The following is a 26,620-nucleotide window of genomic DNA, read 5'->3' on the forward strand; positions in this document are numbered from 1 at the left end:
GAAATTACCCTACAATTTACCTGGTGCATCTGACATAGTTCAGGTTAAATCATTTTAGAAACCATTGCTCAAAGAATTTCTTTTTACACAGGCCCTGGGCTGGTGACAAAAAACAATCACAAGCCCTGATTGAAATTCCACAAGCCCAAACTCCAATTTCTCTGTGCCCAAACTTTCACCTTTTTTAATATTATTTGTCACACAATGTTGCAATTGCTACAATTCAAATATAAATTAAATAGGGGGTTTGAAGATAGTGCAAGTGTTATAAGTATTTATCACTACACTCACTGGAGACTGGATTGTCCTGGTGTTCAAGCTTCTCTGCTGGATTCTCTGAGCCAATCATGGTCAGAACCAAGTTGATATATATCAGTATGTTGTTTGCAGCATGTGCACAGAATTTCTCCCTCATCATATGTTCTTTTTGCTGGCGTGTTTCACAATGTAAACTTCTTCGACCAGTTCTGAAATTTATTTTTGTTGGGCTTTGCTGATACTTCTGACAGCTAATTGCTTCCTAAATCTGCTTCAGAAATGAATCACACTTGAACACTATTCTGACCAATGGAATGGTCATGCTATGCGTTTTATATATGCATTAAAATCCAACTTCAAAGAAACAATGCCACTGTTCACAAACTTGTCAGAAACCAATAAATGTACATATGGTTTAAACATTTTCATTCAAAGTAATGATACATAATAACATGTGTTGTCCTACATGCATCTAGCATCTCTTTCATTACCTATATTGGGTTGTTCCATTCCTTAGCACACCTATGCAAATTAGCACAATGGGCTCACCCCCTGCAGTCTTCAAACATATCCCACTACCTATTGTCAGCCATTTATTAATATATAATTTCATGGTTTGCCTTTTAATTATCATTGCAATTTAAACTGCCCAAAGAACAGTTTCTACTTTCAAAGATTACTGAAAATTGTTTTCTCGAAACACAGTGTCAGGGGGTATGGAAGTACAAAATCATGCTTTTAGCATGACATGCTGTGTTACAATTTGACTAAAATCAGATCTCCACTTCACGCAGGATAGTGGCATTTTGATTTTAATCAGATTGCGCTGTGTTACGGCAGGTATGTCAATATCTTGAAAATACATTTCCACATTTCATCAGCATGATCAAAGTTTTCTCTGACAAATTTTATAATTTTTTTGGCAAGCCCGATGGGCACCTGTTTTAACATACAGGACAGGCCCAATCTGAAATTAGAGGGGACCCGTTTGTTGGGCTATCAGATATTTTTAGCACTGGTAACAGACTTTCTAACAATTCCTACTTTATTTTGTAAACATTATGACATTTCTAAAGGTTATTTTCCATTAGGTAATGGGTTTTATTAGAAAATGTTAATTGTGACCTGAGGTCATGTAGAAGACTATATAATCTTGTTACTGGAAAGATTATTCATTTGTGCTTCAAGATCTAGCCAAATATTGTTGTGTCCAGAAGTTCGTTTAAGCTGGAATTTATTTCTTCAATCTATTTAATTCAGGGAATATTTTCTCTGGAAATACAGAACATTCATACAAATGTAATATTATTGGACAAAGACGTTCACTGGGGTTAATAGTGAATTAAAACCAGGAATTATATTACTGTGTTTCAACAAAACACTGTTGGTACAACAAACTACAGGCTGTTACAGGCACTTCAGCACCGTAAGATGTGGACATCATTTGGATTTCCACTACAGTTTATTCAAAACTATATTGCACCTCTCTCTCAAAAACTTGTGCACAACGTGGTCCAAAAACAAAGAGCACACTATGAACAAGGGCGAGAGTTACTGACGGACCTCCAAAAAAATAAGTGATCCATCCCAGCTGGACATGGAGGAAACCACAATATGGGAGGAAGGTTAATCTACTGTTTAATGGCAGCTAATTTGTTTTATAATCGTGTTGAGAATACTTGTCAAAAAGTGCTTTTCCTAAAGGAGTTGTTTGTTATTCTGCATAAATTGCATTTATTTTCAAGATGCCCAACATCTGAAAGATTGTTAACATTATTCCAACTGGTTTCAAACAACATTCACGTGTAAGTGAGAACATCTGCATATTATGTCATTGCTTTTTGTTGTTGTTATTGATTAGTTGGGTTTCCTGCCTCATTAAAGGCTGCAAAATTCGAAGCAAGGAATCTCCAGAACCAGAACCATACTAACTGTGGTTACACCATGAAACAAGAATCCTTTTTCGAAAAATCAACGACATTTATTTCATTAAACAAAACTAAATTTCTGTAATGCTCAGTTAGTAACATATTGATGTGGGGATTTCATTGCAATTATTACTGTGATATTTCTCATCATTGAGGATATCTCAAATCTCAGGAATGATCCAAACTGAAACAAAGTCCTTTATTTCACGAAGTAGTCATTTCACTTGGTAGCGTTGCTATCTTTGACCACGTTTTATGAATGAGTAGGTTAACTGTAGGTAGATGAATTATATTACATACACAATAATAGTTATAACTGTGTTCGACTGATCAACTGGAATGACAACTTCAACCAATTTAAGATACAAAAGATGCAATTAATACAAAGGAGGCCGGCCTTTAATTCAGTGCAACCATACAACAAATACTTCTGTTAAGTCATATACCAAAACACAGTTGGAACTTAATTAAGTTTTCAGCAAAATGCTCGCTGACATAGATGTTATGATCAATTGATGCATTTTATGTTTGAATACAAGAGGGCATATTGCATTTATGATAATTACACTTAAACCGAACTAAAAGATGGAACTAAAAGACAAATTTAGCTTGATAATAAATTTATTTAACTGATATTTATTTATTAAAGTAATGCCTCCAGCAGGTGCAAGTGATATTTTCATTGATCAAAATTTCATCAAATAGCATTGTTTACGATGTACTAAAAATGTCATTTGGAATGAAAAGGTAACAAAATATATGACTTCATATTAAAAGTTGATAATTTCATAATGTTGATTAAAATTCCCAGGTCCAAACAACCGTTTTTGACAAGCAATATTGTTTCATTGTTTCATTTACCAATGATGGTCACAATTTTCTTCAAGTTCAATAGAAAAGGGCTAATATTATTTGTATTTTCTAGTTTAAAAAATGGGGTCCAAGCATATCGCAGTGTTATAGCTCACGAGTTATTGGGGTGGAAGTTATCGAGGGAGTGGTGTATTAGGACTTGAAAAACCAAGCCTGTAAGTCTAGGATTATTGTGGGATTTAATTCACAATACCACAAGTTCTTTTTCATTTTCACTTTGTATTCAATGGAAATAAATTATCTATTGAATTTTACAAAGCTTGTTTCTCTTTTCTCTTTTCTGTTAGTTATTTTATGAACATAGACTTGTAACGAGAGAGAGAGAGAGAGAGAGATAGAGAGCGCATTGTTTCTTAATTATGCCAGCAGGCCTCATGCATGACAGAAATACTGGAAAATATTTAATCTTTATATCATACTTAAGATTTTTCTTTCCAAATGTTATGACCATCATTATGACTTCAACTGCGTATTAAGAGATGCTTTTCTGATTCTAACAACTTTACATGGAGCTTAACAGGTGTCTCAAACTAATAAAAGGCATAAATTGTAACACCTGGAGGAAGTACAAAGATAGACAGCTTGATTTAAATTGCTACTTGTCTCACTGCATAATAATAATAATGTATTCCTAAACCAATGATGTATGAAGGTTGCCCATGGTATGCAAGTCACAGAAGGTAACAATGCAACAAAAAAATGTGAATGGGGGTGGGTGATTATATTCTCATTTGCATCAAGAAATTGAATATAATTATATAGGCTTCCACTGGTGCATGTAAAAGGTTTATCAATGATATCTGAACATCAGCCTTATCAACAATGAGAAAACTATCAATTCTTATGGGATTTTCAATATATTTCACTTTCTTCTGTTTGAAATTTTCTAGAACCATAGCAGCTCTGCAACACAAATCTTCATTCATTTAAATGCAAGCTAAAAAATGGACTACACTAACAGACTTTGGCAATTCTAAGGCAAATATTTCCAGACATCAATATGGAGTTATAAGAGGCAAAATTCTCAATACGCTGAAATTAATTACCATCTTAAAATTTTGGTAGCAAGTGGCCATTTGATGCCAAGAAAGATTAATGCAACACAAACACCCCACCACAATGCCTGAGAAACTGACCAAAAATGCAAGGATAACACTATACACCCAAATCACATTCAGGATCAGGCATTAATACAATCTTTCACAAATATCAGTGAATGATAGGAAAATCAGAAAAGAGATTCTGCAAAGTGTCATGCAAGAATATGATCCTGAGGGCAAAAGTTTTATTTTCAACACTGATGCATAATCAATAATTATTTTTCTCACTATGGGACTGATCAAGCAAATAAATGAAACAATCGTATATTTATAATGCTTGCATATTTTGAAAGGGTAAAACTGGACAATAGGTTAAAATGTGAATAGATTACCTATCTACTGCAATTAAAGTGATAATATAATGGTAAATAATCAAGATAATAACATCATGCAAGCAAAACAAAGGGGCTCTGTGCCAACCAAAATACTCTTTTGATATTATATGACATAACACAATAGTCATGTGATAAAAGAGAGCAATTCTAAACCTGTATCCCACACTGAAAAACACAATCATAAACATAAAGAATGTGAGAAAAGAAATCCTTGCAAGGAGTAAAATTATGTCCCTGAAAATAAAAATCAATGACCCATGCTTACCATAGATAATCTTGGCTAATAGAACTATGTCTTCCAAGAGGCTGGTTTTTCCTTTGTTGTCTTTCTTGCTGCTCACTGGGAACATTGACTTGGGTTTTCTTCTCTTTTTCTCCTTCATGTAGCCAGATTCTTTCATCAAATCTAAACAAAGAGTGAAAAAAATTTTTTACAAACAATAATCAACCAGAAGATGAGATATTTATCTACTTTCTTTCAAATGTAAATAATCAAATCTTTTTCTATCAAAATAGATAAGTGTATATGTGTATAAAACAAACTTTACCTGATGAAATTAGGTGATTTCTTACCCAACCTAGTATAGCTTAACCAGAATGCTGGTATTTAAGGTGTATATCTTCATCTGAGAATTTGGCATAGCCGTCTGCATGTCTTTTGCATACCAAACACAGATTATCCATTCTGTCCAAACCAAACATATGCAAAGCGTGTTCGCAAATGTTAATATTCCTTCAGGAACTCGTTCACATGTAATTAAAAAAATTGGTTTTATCTCCTAATCGTGCAAAAAAGACATTTGAGAAGATTTATCAAATTACTACAATTGTCAGATGACAGTTGAGAATATATTCTAATAAACTATGTTACTGTGAGAATACTTACCCAGCAGTATTAATATTAGGAAAAAGCATCTGCTCTCTCCAAATCCAGACCTACGTGAAAGACACAAAAATGTCTTTCCATATATAGATCATATAGACAACAGGAAGTAAATTCCTGATTAACTCCCCTTGCCCCTGCCTGGTAGCCAACCATATCTCAATCATTTACCAGTTTAAGTTTGAGCAAAACCTGCAGTAGGATGCAAGCAACTGCAGGGAAAGAGGGGAGGGATTGATAGTAATGTGATTGGGTAAGTATTCTCAGAGATATAAAATTCACTGTACAATTTACTTTTGCAATCTAATACATTACCCAATCACACTAATATTAGCATAACAGGAAAGAAAAGGAGGAAATGAATGAGCAACAAACCTCTACCCCAGTCATCTATATTGAGCAAGCTGACTAAAAGGATGAACTTGAAAGCAGGGAAACCAAAGAATATGCCAAGAAATCATGCACAGAGCAGAAAGTTCTGCTACGATGAATATGTCTGATTCCATATATGCTGTGCACACCTATAGCCAAATGGACCGTGCCAAATCCATTTTTAGTTCTGCAGCTCAAGACGAAAACTATTCTCAATAGATTTTGGTAACCAGACAAAAGTGTGGCATAAAAGTCCAGGGATTCAAGACAAACTCAGACACCTGTTATATGAGCAATTGCTCTCTCTCTTTCTAAAACACGTTCACCTTCATGGGATTGCTTGCGATGTCTAGTCATGTAGCAGAATATTGAAAGGGGATGGTGCTGGATGAATTGGATCCAGATCCCCTCTAAAATAATTGTAATCAACTGATCATTTGCCGAAATAAGCTAATTCAATTCTTTCAAAACATAAGGAGCCTGTGTCTACAAGCAGGCTGGAAGGACAGCAAATCACAGTTGCTTGGCAGAAGGCTTGGGGGAGGAGAATCTTTGTTTTCTAAACCTCACTCTTGTTTTTCCAAGTGAAAGCCTGGGACATATGACTGACTGCCTAAAATTCACCACATCACAAAAATGTTGACCAAGATCTGGCAAAACATAAGTCTAGTGCCCACATGAGAGTCTCCAGCAGACTAGACAGAAGCAAATGGTTGGTTGGCAGTTGACTGGGGGGGGGGGGGACTTTGTTTTCTCTCTCCCCCTCCCCCCAAATTACTGCCTGAAAAAGTACAGCTGTGTATAATTTACATGGCCACCAAAAGGTTGTTTCTGTTCAGAATTACCTCTGAAGTCATTTGGGCAATGATTATCCTTTCTCAAGTATGACTACTAATGAAATTAGGACAAAAAAAGAGCTTGCATGGACAGCACTATTAAATATGACCCCTGAACATAATAAGCGAGCTGAAAAGAAGAGAAAGAAGGGTTGCTACATGGGGAGGTTTGAGAAAATTTTAAAAGAGAATCAGTTTCTATTATTATTATATAAACGCTACAATAGGGTGTTAGAGCATTCACATCTGAGTGGTGCACCTCCCAGTCATCTACCCTGGCAACTAGGCACACCGGTTCCTAAACATGGTCACTCCCTACCTTCTTGGTTAGGTGAGAGATCACTAGCAATGCCAAGGACACAACATTCCTTATCAACTCCCATATGGCATAACAATCGTGTCTGTCCACCTTTTAAATGAGTTGCTGTGCAGATCTGTTAACAGCAGTTATGTTTTTATCTAATCTAGATGCATCCAAGTAATAAGCATCAGTATGCACATTATACCAGTGGGGAGAACTGCAGGTAAATGACTTCCACAAAAGTAGGCCCTAAAATTACTGAGGTCAGGAATGTTATCTGAGAGATGGTTGGTAATCTCAGCAATTTTTGGCAAAGTAGATAAGGATGTATGCTCATACTCTTCTCCAACATCTACTGAGATATAAACTTTGTTAGCTGCATTAACAGCCAGGAGAGCACAAAGCAGGCAGCAATATTCTATATATTTCTTCCATTACCACCTTAAAGCTGAATACCATCCATTCCGTAGTTGGATCAGAATGTTCAGCGAAGTCCATGTCATCCTCCTCATTGACTGGGGGTTGTCCTCCTGCACACACTGCTTGCTGGATGTAATATGCCACATAGCAGTAATGATGCTGTGTCATCAACAAGTAAAGTGTATGTCCTACCTGCAGGGTATGCTAGCAGAGCTGGTAGAGCTATGTCCAGCACAGAAAGTAGTCAGGTGGAGAATATTGGTCCAGGATGACTGGTCAGGAAAAGCCAGATGGCTGGATGGACAGCACCAAATTGTGATCCCAATCTGCCATATTGTGTCAGTGTAATGTAGTTGCTTGGTCTAGCCGGTAAAGACAGCTGGGCCTGACCCACAATTGCTGATGGAACTGTGAATCATGTATGGATAACCACTTATGCCCACTTGGCCGACAAATGGAGGCAAAATGTGCTCATGGCATCCTGAGGATAATGCTTTTTGTATGAGATGTAGCCAACATGATTCCAACAGATCTGAGAGAACTGCTTGCCACATTTTCCATGAAGGAAGAAGTAATCAATGCTGTCAATGCAGTGCTGGAAATCTTCACCTGGGGTGGAAGCAGCATCTCTATGTCTCCCATTAGACTACAATTTGGCTGAATACACTGGTCAACAGTGAAATCATTACTGACTTGAAAAGGCCCTAATCTGTAGTATTTTGGTGTGCCGAACACGAATATAACCGTGAAAAATTTGTATTGGCTCTCGTTTTGAAGATATTCATATACCTCATTTTCTATGTTTCACTGTGTAAATTTCTCCAGTAGGACTGCAGCAACATCCGGAATAATGATGTAACATTGCATAATACCATCATGCTCACATCATCCACAGTTGATTGCATCATTTTCTGATGCAATGCAATACTAATGCCATGCGGCTGCTGAAGTAAGTTGATGTCAGCAGTGTACTATACATGTGTAGGCCTATTATACTGATGCCAGGCGGCTGCTGAAGCTGACGTAAGCAGTGTACTATATAAAGCCCAATCAGATAGGTTCAGCATTTAAAATATTTTAGACGTTGTGCGAGACAGTTCAAGCTACTGTTACATAAAACTTATTATTTTATCCATTTACGCACAATAAAGAACAGTAATGCCTCGAAAGTGTGTTAATACCGCGGACAATTTTTGCTATATTTGTGGGGAAGTGACATTTGCCAACCAGAAGAAAAGTATTAATTCTCAAGTGAAGAAGGCATATCATCTTTACTTCGGATGCAAGGTTGGTGACCAAGACAAGCCTTGGGCTCCGCATATATGCTGTGCTACATGTACAACACAGCTTTCACAGTGGTTGAATTGCAAAAGGTCATCAATGCCGTTTGCAGTCCCAATGGTGTGGAGAGAGCCAAGCAACCACCTAAATGACTGTTACTTCTGCTTGGTTCCTCCTCTTTCCGGCGGAATAACGAAGCGAAAGAAGTCGAGAATAGTCTACCCAAACATTCCGTCTGCATTGAAACCAGTTCCACATGGTGAGGGACTTCCTATTCCAGAACCTCCAGCAGAATATTCTCTTGATTCATCTGACGAAGACAAAGGTGAGTCGACCTGTTCTTCTCCTGGTCCATCAGCATGCAGTGATCCAGATTTTCACTGTGGTGCATCATCAACCCCACACAGAATAACACAGGAAGAACTAAATGACCTGATTCGTGATCTGGACTTATCAAAGAACAAGGCAGAATTGCTAGGATCAAGACTCCAACAATGGAATCTTCTAGAAGAAGATGTCACAATTACTGCATATCGAAAGCGCCACCAGCAATTGGAGCCTTTCTTCAGAAAGGAAAGTAATCTGATATTCTGTTCCGATATTGAGGGCCTCATGAATGCTTTAAAAATCACTCATGACCCACAAGAATGGAGACTATTTGTGGACTCTTCGAAACTGAGTCTCAAGGCTGTGCTTTTGCACAATGGAAACATTCTTCCATCTATTCCAGTAGCGTATGCTGTCCACATGAAAGAGACATACGATAACTTAAGGCAGCTACTGAATTCCATTGAGTATAACAAGTACAGCTGGCACCTCTGTGGTGATTTGAAGGTAGTTGCCCTTTTAATGGGACTGCAGCAAGGATATACAAAATACATGTGTTTCTTATGCGAGTGGGATAGCCGAGCAAGGGAAATGCACTACATGAGGAAGGAATGGACTCATAGGCAGAATGTAGCCATTGGAGAGAAGAATATCCAACACCCAGCTCTGGTTGAGGCTCAGAAAATCTTGCTACCACCCCTTCACATCAAACTAGGTTTGATGAAGAACTTCGTGAAAGCCATTGACCGGACTTTGCCAGCATTCCGATACCTGCATGAAAAATTCCCTCGACTCAGCGAAGCAAAGATTAAAGAGGGAGTTTTTGTGGGTCCTCAGATTCGAGAGCTTTTCAAAGATGACCGGTTCAACAACTTGCTGGAAGGTGACGCGAAACAAGCATGGAATGCTTTTCGCCTAGTTTCTACAAACTTCCTCGGAAATGTTAGGGCAGAAAACTATAAGGAACTAGTAGAAGACATGTTGATGAAGTATAAGAAACTTGGCTGCAATATGTCTCTAAAGATTCACTTCCTTCATTCCCATTTGGATTTCTTTCCTAGCAACTGTGGTATTGTTAGTGATGAACACGGCGAACGTTTTCATCAAGATATCGCAACAATGGAACAAAGATACCAGGGAAAATGGTCCACTACAATGCTGGCTGACTACTGCTGGACACTCCTCAGAGATGCTCCCGAACAGCTGTACAAGAGACAGGCGAAGAAATCTAAGATGTAGTCAATGACTTGATTTTTTATAGGTAGGCTATTACAGTTGACCTTTTACTATTGGAATGCATTTCGTTATGTAAACATTAATTTCTTGCAGATTACAAAAAAACTAGAGCCAATTTTGCAATTTGACTGTCATATTCGTGTTCAGCACATAAAAATTGATAAGAATTGACTAATTTTATTTCAGTAACATGACTTTTGTAAAAATTTGTTGTCCAGTGATATTCAACACATCCTATGCAGATGATTTAAAATGTGCCTGTCATCTTAGCCCTTTAACTGCAACTTTGACACAACAGACCATACATTTTCAGCCCACAACACACATATACTAAATGGGTGTGATGATTAGTACATGCAAGGCATGTCTCATGATAATCTTCTGCCACTTTAATGTGCTTGCATTTCTTGCATTTGCCTGTCACATGTGAAATGATAGCGAGAAAAAATGCATAAAACAAACACACAAATTATCTTAAATTTGGAAAACTTGCATTATGGAGACAACCTATAAAATGCGTAATAACCAAAGTTTAACAGTACAAATTACAAATTTAAAAGTGAAAAAAGTCCTCCCAATCAACAACACACAGACTATAACCAGTGGCTAAAATATGAATAAATTCACCCAAAACAATGCAAATTCACAAGAAACATCAACCTTTCAAAATTTTGCTGGATGGTCTCAAAAGAAAGAAAAATTTCAATGGATTTCAATGACACTGCCAACAGTCTTTCATCAAAACCATCAGCTGGTTCACATCAGGTATATGGATGGACACTTGCAAGGATATGTGGAGGTAATCTATAAGAGTTACTTCCCTTTGTCTATTTCTTTTTTTTTTTTTTTTTTAATCGAGAGAGAGATATGGAATGAAGTAGAAATATTAAACTGCAAGCATGCTATGAAAATTTACATCTTGATGAACACCCACAATAAAAGTAGGAGGCCATTAAGTGAAACCTATATAAAACGAGAGTCATCCAGAGACTATATACTCTGAATTTATTTATTTTCATAATCAATTTCATGGATATGCAAACTATTAATTTTACTGTGGGTACCTAATTTCATTAAATGGTATGCGAGTCCTAATGGCTTCACAAAGTTATCATTATTCAGTGGGTATTTAAATTCAGAGTTGTTAGAGATCACCAATGAAAATTGGTACCCATACAAAAAATGTGAAATTACTGCTCTTCCAGGTCCCAGACTTTTGTAGAGATTCCGTCAGCAAGTACCCTATGGTCCACCACTCTCAATTTTAGAATACCTATTTTTGTACGCTATTGTCCAGAACTATTGATTTTTATAATGTGTATGCTACACTTTATTTATATGGGAAAATAACAAATTCTAAGTATCAAATGGCATCTCAAGACAACTTGCTTGAAATACCTTTCAAAACAAAAGGCAGGCCACCCCCCCAAAAAAAATGTTTATGTACTGACAGCTATGACATGATACTTATACTATACTCAGGATATTAATCTCAAATATTTTGTGTGTGTCATAAATAACAATTCGCAATTCAACCTTTCCCTTGATAAATCACGTACAACAAGGTCCAAAAACATAGACTGCAGAGACTTCCAAAATTTAAGACGGTAAGAAGTGTGGGGTGGATTTTAATGTTTGAATACTCATTTTATATCTGTGTTCAGAATAAATACATTGTTCTAGCTAAGTTATTCCTTATAAATATAACCTAATTTTCAAGTTAACCAAAACATTGTTCCATGAATTTTCAATATACATCACTTGTGTACCAGCAAAAATAATGTGTAGTAATCAAAAGTTATTATTGAATCATGACAAAATATAATTTTTTTCAAAAACAATGGACATTGATTTTAAGAAACAACATCAAAACTTGCTTTCTAGTAGTAACATATTTATGCTGGTATTTCATGACAGTAATATTGAGTTTCTGCTTTCTCTACCCTATAAAAACAATGTCATACAAATGATTTAATATAATACAAAGCAGATCAAGTTCTAACTGTTTGTAACAAAGCATCAAAACTTCCACAAAACAAAAATTAAAATGTAGCACCAATTAATCAGTTTTTGATGACAAACACCATACAGACATAGCTATGACAGTCGATTTATGATGTTCATGTCTAATTACCAGAGGGCATATTGCATTTTTGATGTTTTCAATGAAACTGAATTTAAAGATAAAAGGTATAAAATAAATTTTCAACTTAATTGGTATTTACTTCCTATTAAGTGTTGCTACCACCAGGCAATAGTACTATTTTAATTGAGCACATTTCATTATATATTGTTATTTACAGTGTTCTGTGATGTTTTCTGTCAAGAAAATTAATAAAACATATGACTTATTATAAAGCTTTTGGGTACTAACCACTATTTCTGACTATAAAGCAACCAATTTTGCAAGGTTTCTATATCAATTTTGCTCATTATCTATTCACATTCAGGAAACTGGGTTGTCTTTTTCTGCATTTTCATAAGAATAATTGGGATCCACACTTGCAAAATATGCAGGTCCACATGATATCTAGGCATACCACAGCAGTGGAGTGATATTAGTTTTCATACAAGATAATTTATTGTATTATGGAAAACTTTTCAACATCACAAACTGTGTATGATCCATTTCTGGAATGCTTTCATTTAGGTTTGAATGCAACAGGACAGTTCAAGTCAGGGATAAAATTTACTCACCTAATTTGCCATCAAGACTGCTTCCTGTCTTCATACTTTTATCAGACTCATTTAATGGGAAATCATCTGCTGTATCATCCTCAACATCCACAGTCTGATTTCTCTCCTGATCATCACAAACAGCTTTACTTTCTGGCACATCACATGTACCAGTCAAATCAGCTATTTTTACGTCCACATGTCTATTCACTTCTGAAATAATTATACAAATTTATGCAGCTGTACAAAATTGGAACAATTCTGAATCCACTAATTTTCATGTCATACTTATTTCCACGTATTTTCTGGATGCCTCAAACTATGAATTAAAACATCCAACATAATAATGGACATCTGATAAAAACAAGATTTTAACCCCAATTTTATGTACTGAGAAAAATGTTATATATTTCCAAAAACCACAAAAATAGATACCCATGAAAATATATGAATTCACTGACACACAAAAGACAATTTTTCAAAACCTGTACAGACAATAATGAAAACAATTTATATAATTAAAGTACATCTCATATTAAAGAAGCTGAATGAAGTTAACATGCACAAGGAGATGCAAAACTAGAGCCAATATTTTGGTAGGATTATTCAGTATCATTAAAAAGGACAAATTAAGGCTTATTTCTGTGTTGAAGAATGTGATACATCATAAAACTGACAGCTACTGATATAAGTATGGATACAAATTTTTCTTCTCGGGTATAATATGAACATTTTCTGTACACCATGAATCCAAAAGCAAGGTTTCTAAATAATGCTGTCTTTTATCTGCAAACTGTGCTAGGTTTTTTTTAAAACAACATTTACAGTCAATTATATGTATCCTATATTACCTACCTGATCACATTAACATTACAGATTATAAGTCTGCTACCTCTCAAATCCGGCTTTACTACAAAGACAAAATTTTGTCTTGTCTGTCCATATCATATGGACAAAAGGCAATAGCTCGTGTCCATTACCTCTACTTCCACCGCTAGGTCCCACCAGTTTTTAAGCTTAGTGAATTACCAATGATGATGCAAAACAGTGCAGAAACTTTAATGTATAGAATGTGAGCTTCCTTAACATAAGAGTGATTCTACCTGTCTCAGTGTGCATGCGTTTGTTGCTGTTGTTCTTGTCAGTTTAATGCCATTTATCAACACAATATGTTGCACATGACAGCCAGTATATCTGCTGGAGAAAGAACCCAGGAAAAGCCCAGAAAGAACCACCAAGCCATGGAAAGCTACTGGCAAGTTTTTCATATACCTACACTGGCTGAGCCCAAGACTTGAGCCCACATGCCACATGCATTTGTAATCTCACACAACTACTCCTACACTGCTGAGATGGGGAAACATACCTTGACATATGATTGGGGCTGGTTTGTAGATACGCACCCTCTATTTTTAATGTTAATAGTGCATCTTGGAGTGAGGCCTGTAAAGGGGCTTATATACATTTAAAATAACTTCCAACATATTACCAGCAAGTCTGAGAAATGATAAGTGTAAACACTGACACAAATGTCAACACATCCAGCTGGGAAGAGGGTAAAATGAGTACCCTGGTCAATGGTTCAGGGACTTAAAATTAGAAAATGTGTTACTACACCTTTTGGGCATGAAAATACAAATTCATCTATAAAACTAACATTATACCCCAAATTTATTCTTTCCGCTAGGATTTTTACCCTATTTTTAAGGGAAGATTGAACAAAGCAACGGAGTGTGGGTATATGTTTTACGCTCTTGTTTGTTTTATAGTGTGATTAATTTATTTGTGAGACTGCCTACCTTAATATACCATTAAGCACAGGTTTTACAATATCATTTAGTACAATCAAGAGCATCAAGTTGCCCTAGTACTGCACACCTCATTTAATGCCAGCAGAAAGAAGTATAATAATACATATCAGATGGACCGTGCAAAAGTTAATTTGACCAAAATTTCAAAGAGATAAAACTTGAAGGACTTTTGTATGGCTCTGCATATATTAAAATGACTTAATAAACACATAATTGAATCCCAACCTTCCTCCACTTTCTGCACATGTGACTCAATTACAGGAACTCCATCACTCTTGGATTTCGCTGTAAGTTCTCTCTTTTTCTTTTCCAGAAGGGCTTCCAACTCAATCTGATCTTCTGTTGCCAAGGTGACTGTGACCACAGGCATTTCATCTACTGTTTGACCATTATTCATAACATCACTAGATTCTGTCTTGGCCCTAACTGGCTTTGCTTTGTACTTCTTTTTTTTCTTGGGTTCTACAATAATAAAAAATGTTTAAAAAAAACTATGGATGAGCAATGAATCATATCACAGACTGCTGGCAACAATTTTCACCAAATGTGATATTTTGATTTTTGAGATTCCTGCTAATAATTATTTTCTTTATCTCCTGGACATAAAAACAATATCCCATTGTATCCTATAACACAGATTAAATATCTCCTTAGCAATTTTATGGCTAAATTCTCTGTTGATACAAATAAAATTATGCATACATTTAACCTTACAGCTCTATATGAGAAATACAACTCATCTAAGCTTGGAATTATGCAAAAATCGTAGCCTGTACTTTACAAAGTGAAGATGAGAAATACCACTCATCTCAGCTTGGAATAATGCATAAACCTTACAGCCCTAATTGACCACAAGAAATACAACTCATCTAAGAATGGAATTATGCATTAACTTCACTTTCCTGTTCCAAATGACAACGTGAAATACAGCACATATAAGCTTGGAACTATGCATAAATCTCACCTTGTATTGCCCTAAAAAACAATGTGAAATACAACTCATCTAAGCTTGGAATAATCCATAAATATCACCTTACATACCTAAATGACAATGAGAAATAAAATTCATCTAAGATTAGAATATTTTTGATGAGCATTTAATGTAATAAATTATTACATATCACTAAATTTAATGATTCAAAATGGAAACAATTGACTAGTGTCATGATATTTTATTGAAATTTTGTTATGCTCAAATACCAGTTTCTTCACTAAAAAATGTTTACATCACTTTCAATCAAAAAATGGTTGGACATTCTACATTTTGACCTTTCACACTTTGCATCCCATTGTCCCTTCATTTAATTTTATTTTGAATCCAAGATGATGCCACCACAATCTTAACAACCTTTTGTACAGCAATGAGTATGTTATAGCCTTCTGAACTAACCCAATTGGTCAGGGTGTGGAGTATGTTTAGAAACCTTCCATCTATGAAGGGCAAAGTCATCTCCCCCAGTGATGACATCATCAGGGTCAAGGCCACTCCATTCAACACATAGCAGCTTTCCCAAATGACCTTGGTAACAAGCTTTTATTTGAAGTGATGCAACATCCCAAACCTGGAAATGAAAAATATTTATCTAAGTAGCAACCACTGCTCACAATTTGTATCCAAGATATCACTATTTGACTTTCTGAGTTTAACTCAATACAGTGTTCCCTTGATATCTCAACTCTCCATTTTTTGTTACCCTCACTTAATTAAATCACCTGTCCTAAATATTCTTAGATTTAAATAGCAATGCTTACAATCAAAGAAACCTGAACGATGACTGTCCCATGATGTGTTATCATAACCAACATTGTACTGCTTGCCATGTCTGTACTGAATGGTTAAATTTCCAACAAGGAAATGGCAGTTAACTATTAAAAGACAAGACTAATCTGTGCCAATTTATGTATCACTGCAAGTTCTGAAAATTATATCTTGGATAAAGGCACTTGTAAAGCTCTGCAATGTTCTGGATGGGACTGTAATGTTGGCTATTTCTGCTGAGAATGGTTTACAAAACAACAATGGTCCAGGCAAATGCAGATCTTTTAAAACAAACATTGCATTAACCAGTCCAAGGAAATGACATAAGTCTTTGTTTCTGGCCAGAAGAAATTGGTACCAATTTCTGTACTTTTGTCTTATGAAAATTCCATCTGAAATAGACTGTGATGCCACTTGGGGAAAACATTTATGGCCTTTTCTGTTGTTTGCTTAATTTTGAACTACCCTCAAGCCAGGGGTTCTTATTATACTGCAGTAACATTACTAATACCACAACTCAAAGTGTCATCACTAATAATAATATAAACAGTGGCTTTAATCTGTAGAAACTGAATGATTAATTAAATTTTTGTTGAATCCACCTATATAGAAAGTTCAATACAACAATCACTTGGGATCATTATATGCATTCATCCATACAAAGTCTATCCACACGGTAGATTAATCTCAACGATTTAGTTACTGACCAAGCTACATAAATGTGGACTTGACAATATAGAGGTCTCTTATTTTCATTCAATATTATCACAAAACACTACTGTTTGTTCAGCCCATCTTTACTTAAAACAGGTTAAAACAGGTTATGGACATTTACAAAGATGCCAATGTCATCACACTGCTGAGCTTTCACCATGTAAGGCTTGCAAAAATTAAAAGACCCCATAATGCATTGATTGTTAAAATGTCATCACATGTTACTTTCAATGGCCATCTTTCATCATTGGGATCTATTCTTTGCATATTCAAGCACATAAAAACTTAACATCATTTACTTTTGAGTCACTTTAATAGAGTCAAAGTCATTGTATTTTATCAGAAACAGATAAATAAGTTTTGACTGATTGTGATGTTTTATGATTATCTCCAGAGAGGGGTTCACAAGCCATTAAGAAATGAGACACCATTTGTAAAGATATAACCAGTCTGTTTTGGCCCCAAAGAAGCAATAGCTGACTTTGTCTCTGACCCAAACATTTATGTATCACATCTAAGTTACTGTTAAGATTTTTTTTGGACATCAAAAGATCTGAGATGTTTTTAATGAAACTTACTAAGGCCCTGCCATCATAAGAGACTGATGCCAGCTGTCCCTCCTTGTGCGGACTCCAAGCTAACCCTGTTATACGACTTGAGTGTCCCTCCAGCTGCCTCAAACTCTCTCTAATGTACAGAGGTTCTCTTCCTGGCTCCCTCTCAGCTGTAGGAATACAGAAAAGATGACGGTATCAACATCATCTGTCATTTATTTAAATGCTGTAGTGGCGAAATTGATTTCCATGGAACAAAGTGCCACTCTATCTCCTATTATACATAAACAAGAAACCCAAGTGACCCTTAGATGACTCACTGGGTTACAGCTAACAGCCAAAGGCAAGAGCAGTTGGCCAAGAAACCTGAGTCAGAAGGATGCTTCTGTAGAAATTTCCTCAAATTCGATTGCAGATGTTATGCAAATAAGTTTTTAAGTCTGCTGTCTCCACAATAACTGTTAACACTTCAGCAACCTTTGTTGTTTATGGTCTTTTTATCTTTTACTACCAGGGACCATTTCTGAAGGTAGACTGGCAACATTGGTACAAGCCTAAAAGGCTACCATGACAATATCTGTGTAATATGTAAAATTCTGTTTAGTGGTTTTAATAATAAGGTCATAAAAAGATTATTTCTAGTTTTAGTAAGGGTAGCCATTTTTACAGTGGCCATACTGATGATGATGGATCAATATCATTTGAACAAATCAGAAAGGTTTCGTTGAAACTTGTGCAACATTTCTGACAAAAAGTTGAAATTGGTGATTGTACAAGGACACATGATAAATCACAGATGAAACACGATGGTTACAGTGCCATGCCACAAGTTCTTTTGACCTTACGGGGAGCTAAACAAATAACACTATTTGAACTCAATGACCTTTTGCGGGGTCTTCAGTTTTTGTTCATCTTCACTTATAAACATTATTTTATTTAAATCCATCAGGGTGGAACAAAATGTCTTTCTTTCTGCTGCAGGGATAAGTTTTGAACAGTATCTTTTCTCTTTTTTTCTGTACAACATCGATTCTTTTCTATTAATGGTCCCTAAGAGAGTGACATCCACCCTTGCATACAGATTTAAATGGAATAACCCATAGCTAGTCCCAATCTCTAAGAAACTATTTCCTCTATCGGTTTCAAAGAATTTGTATCTAGAGTCCTTGCTAATCCATAAATAAAATCGGGAGGGAAGGAGGGGTGGCAACTATCATCCAGATGAATGGGGTTTTTACTGCAGATCATAATCATCTGATGAATTGCATAAAATGTATTTTTTAAAATATTTAGGCAAAATGGATTACTAAAAGCACTCTGAAAAGCATATTTCATTTTACATCTCTTCTCTTTTCGTCCAACAAAAGAATATTACAGAGCAAATGGTATGCATGAGATATATATTTCAACATCAAAAAACCCCCGAGATGTGCCCTTAAAAGAAAAGAGGTCTTCAAATGGGGCAAATACAACTCCCCACTTCAACATGTCAGTAAGAAATTAAAGTCTCTGCGAAATACTTCTGAAATGTATAACTAAGTAAGTGCATTTCCTTCCAATGAATGATACTTAATAACATAACTTTGATGGCATGGTGAATCAGAAGGATGCAATCTAGGTAACAGTAACCTACATAAGGAAGTTCAAGTACAATACTCAATAATATGTACCCATTTTTATTGAACATCTTCAACATGGATTTAACAGCAACTCAGCAATAAACCTGAACAAAAGATCTCCAAAGCATAAAACACTGGTGACTATGACCCAGTTATGGGGCTTGAATAATACCATACATCCACACTGCAAGTTTAATGGGTGTGGCATGATCCATAATGGAGAAATTCTTTTAGCAAAAATAAGTTGTAAGATAAAAAGCTACTAATGCATGAAATATAGGACACAACACCCAAGATCAAGGTCATGGATGTTGCAACATTTTAAATACACCACCCTCACCAGATTGTGTAAACAGTATTGCGTAAACAGTATCATTGATTTTCAAACATACTGAGCTCAGTTTATACGCAACAAAAGCCTAGAACTATATTTACCTGCCATATACAATAACAAAAGGACAGTTATCTTGCAGAAACCAAATAACTAATGGATGGATGGATGGATGGACGGATGGATGAATGGACCAATGGACAAATTTTGATGATTACAAGTCTTTCCTGTCTTTTTCAGGTAGGTTCCTAATTATCAATAAAAATCAAAACTTTAAGTAATTATATGCACCAAAAGCTTTTGTTAGATCCACAACATGCACCACTGCTTCATTTGAGCCAGTTGCTATCCAGTGCTGGTATTGGGAGCCACTTGCTGTTTCCATGGTGAAATATGGGTGCCACACAATCACATTGATCAGCTTATGATGAACATGGACAACAGCCAGTAGTTTCATGTCTGGAGACTGATACACCTCAACACTCCTGGTAGAGTCAAAGAGAAAAGAAATAAAAATAAGTTTTCAAACTTAAACAAGAAATGCAGTATACTGACCATGATTCACTCCGACTAGTGCAGGGTGTTATAAAGTGCAATACAGTGATATAACTGTTGTGGTTATGGCACTTCTTGTTACATAATTGATGAATACATTACATTACCCTTATTCCAGGCACACTCTGGGTTCCACTAGCTAGTTTGTGGCTTACCCTATGTATTTTCTCAAAAGAATTTACAACAACAATTCAACCTGTCTTGCTGCAGTCAGACATAAAGTATCACTCTACACAAGCCTCACAATACACATAATATTATTGCAGTATTGTAAACTATAACTGAGAAAACTTGAAATGGGATATAACAATACCTATTAATTATAATAACAGTTTATATGAAGCAACCATTCTTTGTGTGAAAATTGTACCATTTTATATTCAGGAATGTTTAGATTCCAAGTAAAACTTGCATGAAATTTAGGTGCAAGATAGTGAAGTTATAAATTTGAATTTGTATAGGCTATATTGTAAAACTGTCTAAGTATTGGACCATCAGTATCTAGGCCTAATTAATGTCAGAAAAGCTCAGTATTCTAGACATTATTACATAATTAATCAAAATGAGCTGAGGTTGAGAGTGTGCATTTGTTCACTGGAATACTGAATAAAGAACACTTTACTGGCATTAGATGGACTTGTGGACTGTCATTTCTGGAACTGGTCACTAAGACTGGCATGAAAGGAAAATGGTCAATACAATGGTGTGTACTGTATACTGACAGCAATAATGTCTGTGATTATAAAAGAAAAACAGGAGAATGAACAATGTTGTTTTACAGCATAATGAATCAAGTAAAAATGTAAAAAGGCTAAAAGATGGAAAACAACAATATTCTTCCATTTTCTCACTGTGGTGATATTCATTTTCTTCCAAAGCTGAACAATTTTTCATCAAAACAAGTGACCTAGAATTTTACTCATTCAGAATAAATTTTACTTGTCCTATACTAATACATGTTTTACTTGTCCTATACTAATACATGTTTTACTTGTCCTATACTAATACATGTTTTACTTGTTCTATACTAATACATGTTTTACTTGTTCTATACTAATATATGTTTTACTTGTTCTATAGTAATATATCATTTTTGCTTGTCCTGTATTAAGATATAAATTGTTCTTGTCCTATACTAATATATAAATATTACTTGTTGTATACTAACATTTCAATTTGTTTGTCCAATATTAATAAATAAATTTGACATGTCCTATATTAATATTTATTATTTTACTTGTCCTATACTAATGTATGTTTTAGTTGTATATTAATAGATCATTTTTGTTTGTCCTATATTAATATATAATTTGATATGTCCTATACTAATATATAACAGTATAAATTTGAAAGCTGAAAGCCCGAGCTTCACCTATGAAATTTTTTTAATAAATAGCAATATCTGTACATTCAGGATTTTCCGATGTCTCATAATGTTCTACACAATGTATCTGTTATTTTTAATGATTTTTTTTTAAACGCACTCCACAAATCCATATATGAGACAAACTTGAAAAAGCATAATCAAACTCAGTAAGTCATGTCATACATTTTAAACAAGGATATAGTTTTTTTTGTTTTCTATTCTATGCTTGTATTTCAACCCTTTTTTTACTCATTTCTTTCATCTCCCTGCTCACTGATCTGACAAACTGAGTAGTACATGTATCCACATATAATATCCCTGGACAAACGCATGCAAAAACCACCTAATGAAACCAACCGAAATACTTTGCAAACCAGTCTATGTGGTCTGGTACCTTTGCTTATTTCTAAATAAACTGCATTAAATACAAAAATTTTGGTAACTAATAGCTAAATTTATAATGCTTCTGCTCTAAATATAGGAAATAATAGGAGCATTCCTGGAATATGGGATGTATACAGAAATTTAATTCATATTAAACAAAATTAGATGATTAAGTTTTAAGATTTTATTAGTGTACACCTGGCTGACAGCCTCGTTACAAATAGGTACGTCTGTAAGCAAACAAAATGTTATTTTCATCTACTATATTAGTGACTGAGAAAACTGATGAATAGTATCCACCACTGATCAGGAAAAACATGCTTTTTCTCCATTTTTTTTATATATTTCACTTAAAACTATGAACATCCAGTTGTGCATGCATCTTGAAAACCTCACTTGCCCTTCCTATTTATCACTTGTAAATATTAGCAGACAAGTTGAGTTTTCGTGTCCTGATCTTAAATATCTACGTACAACTTGCTATATCGGCTGATCAGTGCAGCAATGCACATTTTTAATAAGGTAAGCTTTTCAAAAGAAACCACTTTTTTCTTACAAAATATGTTTCTTTAAGACAAATACTACTAACTCACAAATACAGATCTCCCAGATAGCACTTTTAGCTAATAGAAGCTAAAAGTTATCTGCCCACCTAGATGGCAGTCAGGCAGAGTGATTTAACCTTGGTAAATGGATTGGCATCATTGGCCATGTGGAATCCAAATAAAAAGGTCAAATAGTCCTGGGTTTGTTCAATACCATCTGTTCCATAATAGCACAGTACACCAGTGATCGTGGATGGTAGGATTATGATTGGTGCTAAATGTTTTTCATCAAAGGGTCATCAGCTATCAGGGCTTCTTCATTCAGATTAGGGTATATCTCAATTCTGGTCATTCTATAGCAACTGATGAGATTGCTCCAATATTTCCAATGTGAGCATAGTAATCAGGATCAGGAGACATACAGAAATGCTGATTCCTGTATCCCCTTCTGGATCAGAGGTGTTGGAGGTGAGTATACATTTGGCCATTATAAACTATAGAAAGAGCATCAATTAATTAGGCCTTTGGTGTCTAGGAATGATGAGACAATGCTTGAGGTTTTGGCATTCCACCTCATCACCAATAGGTCCATCATAGATCAATACCATCAAGTTTCTTTTGAGTAAAAACTGGGTGATGATACAACCATTCAGTTTGTATGAGTTCCTTCTTGCAGAACGAGTCTGCCAATACATTAGCCTGCTTGGTAAGTGCTGAACATAAATCTTTATTGTTGACGAGGACACAACATTAGAAAATCCCAAACAAGAATTCTAAGGCCTGAGTACTTGTTCCACTTTACTGTTTGAGAGGAGTCACCATGGTGAAGCTATTGGACAAAAAGAGAATTTCATTCCCGCAGAAATTCTCCAGCCACCAATGATTGACATGTATTAATGATTTTTAGGGGGCCATGCTCCTGTGATAGTCCAAATTGGTAGGAGACTAACTCCTCCAGCCCTCTGTGTTTGCATCCATTGCAATCAAGATTGGCTGAGGTTGTGCTTGCAAAGGTATCATCGACACAAGTCCAAAGTGGCTTACCTGCAATCAAAATGCAATTGTGTATTGTTGCAGACTGTGTTAGCTGGCCAAACGGTCACAGGTTCAGTCTCCACTTGGACCATGTAACCATTATTATGGGCACCCAATAAAACAACCAAGGACTAAGATGTCTGCAACTGCACTGAGCAAAACTCATTCAGCAAAGGAATTATCTAGCAGATGGATTTCTCCAAATTGGCATGGAACCTTCCATTGCATGAATTCAATTTTCTCATTCCTGGGGAAGACATTCTTTAAACTTGAACCCTGACTCCAGACATAGTAAACCGAATCTTGAAAGGGTACGAGGTTGTAGATGTTCTTCTTCACAAAGCAACTGCATAGTCTCCACAAAAGACAGTTATGACCCATTGTTGCATTCCATCACAAACCCAAGAGTGTAACAGTTGATGGAATGTCTTAGGTCGAGGACCAACTGATGTGTGCTACATTGTAGTTGAAGAAATCTGGCCAAAGGCTTAGTAGTGGCACTGAATGTAATACCGAGTCCCCAGGAAACTTGTTGGGTCCCCATGACATCATGATAAATAGAGTATGTACAGGTACAAACTGGAAGGCAAATAATCACATTCTAGTAACAGCTTATCTGTAGGAAGGCCAATTGTTGATTGCCTGTGCAGAAAAAGACCACTCAGAAGTTGCTTACAGTAACATGCATGAACTGGACATGCTACCAAGTAAACCATGTGTAGAAAACATGCCTGTACTTATCCAACCAGAGCAGAAGCTATACAGTAATATAAACAATTTTTCTATATAACACACAAAAACCAGCACAAAAAAGGAAATGCAGAAACACTATGGATACTTATAAAGTAGGTGCTACAGTAATAATTATGAGACAATTTTACCTGTGGGGAAAAGCCCAATGATGTTCTATACAAGTAAAATCAATAAAGTATCATGTATACACCTGTGAATTGATGCCAGCTGATAGCCTAATGAAAGCAATGAAACATCAATATATGATATCAATTATCAATACTACCTGTAGGAGGGCTCAATGATGGCCTGTAAAGGTAAATTCATTGCAGCTTGGTGCCTAGATGCTAAGATTGCATTGATACAGAAAACTTAGCGGTGTGTATCCTGTTGTTGTTGTTGTAGGATTTAATGCCATTTTTCAGCACACAATAGGTTATACATGGCGACCAGTATTAATGGTGGAGGAAGAACCTGGGAAAACCCCAGAAAGAACCAACGACCCACGAGAAGCTACTGACAAGCTTTCTCACATACCCACATTAGCCGAATTTGAGACTCAACCCACGCAGACAGAGGTGAGATGGCAGTGAACCCACGCAGACAGAAGTGAGTGTCACAGAATTAGGTGAAGAAATAACTTGGTTTTGTCTTAAAACTATTCGACTATTTCTCGTTGTACATGCATACAACGTTATCTAGGGTGAATGTGTTTTTCCAGGTAAGCGACTGTATTAACATGTACCTAGCCACAGAGATTACTTGTGACGAGGTAATATGACTAACATGAAATGCACAGGTATTCTACCCTGACTTGTACTCACTCTCCCATGGATTTAAGTAAGACGAATTGCTAAAACCACAATGGTCGTTTTTGGATCACGTCAAGGAGTATACACTCTCCATTGTTCTCCAGCCATAGGGGTAAGTGTTAAATTTACATTTTTATTTGATATGCGAAGCTTATTCAGTTTGTGATGTCTTATCGCGTAATAATGTATTTATTACAAAACAGATTAAAAGTATTGAATTACAAGTAACTGTTAGAGGTTAAAGTATTATCATATATCTAGAGATTATACAGAAACTATTATTATTACCAATTTGGTTTTATTGTAGCTGACTGTGTTTGTAGCTGACTGTTTGAAGCTGATTCTGACTGCTATTGTAGCTGACTGTTATTGTAGCTGATTGTGACTGTCGCTGTGATTGTGTCTATGAAGTGTGATTGTCAATGTGACTGTGAATATGACTAGAGCGGTCTGAAGCTGTCCGAAGCCATCTAAAGTTGCTTAGAGCTATCTGGAGTTTCCAGAACATTTAATGCTACGTGCTGTCGATACATATGTACGTATGTCTGTGCCACAGATGTAGACGTAGCAAATTAGAAAAAGTGCTGTATGCTGTCTGTACAAGTGGTCGATAAGAGTGTGGACCAACCCAAGGAATCATGCAACTGTACAAGGGGTCTAGAAGCATACGTTTGGATCAATTGTTGTTCCATTGCATTTTTATATCCATAAGATTATTTTGAATCTTCGTTATGTTCATAAGATTATTTTGAATCTTAGTTGTGTCCTTAAGATTATTTTAATCTTAATAGAATTCATATTCGAGATTATGTGAATCTCTTATTGTGTAAAATACTGTCTGAAGCATATGTGCAGTCCATAAGGTTTCTTGGATCTGTGCTTCATTTTGATTTAATATTTTTGGTCTATTTTCAATGTATGAATGTTGTGTAGAGTGATTTGAGTAAATCATATGTTGAGAGCGTGAGAGATTCATTGTATTTTTACATCATATATTTATCTTTATTAATTCATTCATAAATTTCCATCTTTCTCAAATTGTGTTTGTCTTATTCATTTAGTCCAAAAACCCACTCGGTGTCTATTCTGCGACAGTGAGTTGGCAGTGATCTATAATGGAGAGTGCTTTAGACCATGCAGGGCCCCTTGTATGTATCCTGATTTGTCTGCAGCATTTGACACAACAGACCATGATATATTACTTCACTGTCTCCGGCATGTATTTGGCATTCATGATACAGCCTTACTGTGGTTCAAGTCATACTTGGTCAACAGGACACAAATTGTGTCTGCAAATATAATACACTCCAGCCTAGTTGATCTATATTGTGGTGTTCCACAGGGGTCTGTTCTTGGACCTGTTCTCTTCATTCTATACACCAAGTGTCACAGATCATCATCCAGTGTCTCACCAATTGTACACTGATGACACCCAAATATACAAATCTAGCCACCCAACTGAAGTTGATGCTACCATCCAAGGTGTAGAGAGGTGCATTTCTGATGTGAAATCATGGATGACATGTAACAAGCTGCAGATGAATGATGATAAAACTGAGGCCATTCTGATCACAACA

At 35.8% G+C, this 26,620-nt stretch overlaps 1 protein-coding gene across 1 annotated transcript in view; it reads right to left on the reverse strand.

Moving 5' to 3' along the window:
- The window catches only part of LOC149798474 (gem-associated protein 5-like), a 374,140-nt gene that overhangs the window by 301,852 nt on the left and 45,668 nt on the right, over positions 1-26,620 (reverse strand). Inside the window, exons 12-17 of the mRNA XM_089963670.1 lie at positions 19,906-20,099; positions 17,689-17,834; positions 16,028-16,199; positions 14,863-15,099; positions 12,848-13,039; positions 4,760-4,900 (exon numbers count right to left, since the gene is read on the reverse strand). Coding sequence (XP_089819796.1) covers positions 4,760-4,900; positions 12,848-13,039; positions 14,863-15,099; positions 16,028-16,199; positions 17,689-17,834; positions 19,906-20,099 — 1,082 coding nt within the window. The remainder of the gene's footprint in view (positions 1-4,759; positions 4,901-12,847; positions 13,040-14,862; positions 15,100-16,027; positions 16,200-17,688; positions 17,835-19,905; positions 20,100-26,620) is intronic.

The sequence above is a fragment of the Sinohyriopsis cumingii genome, chromosome 6 (genome assembly GCF_028554795.1).
Source record: "Sinohyriopsis cumingii isolate HCF-2022 chromosome 6, ASM2855479v2, whole genome shotgun sequence".
In the NCBI taxonomy this organism is placed as follows: Eukaryota; Metazoa; Mollusca; class Bivalvia; order Unionida; family Unionidae; genus Sinohyriopsis; species Sinohyriopsis cumingii.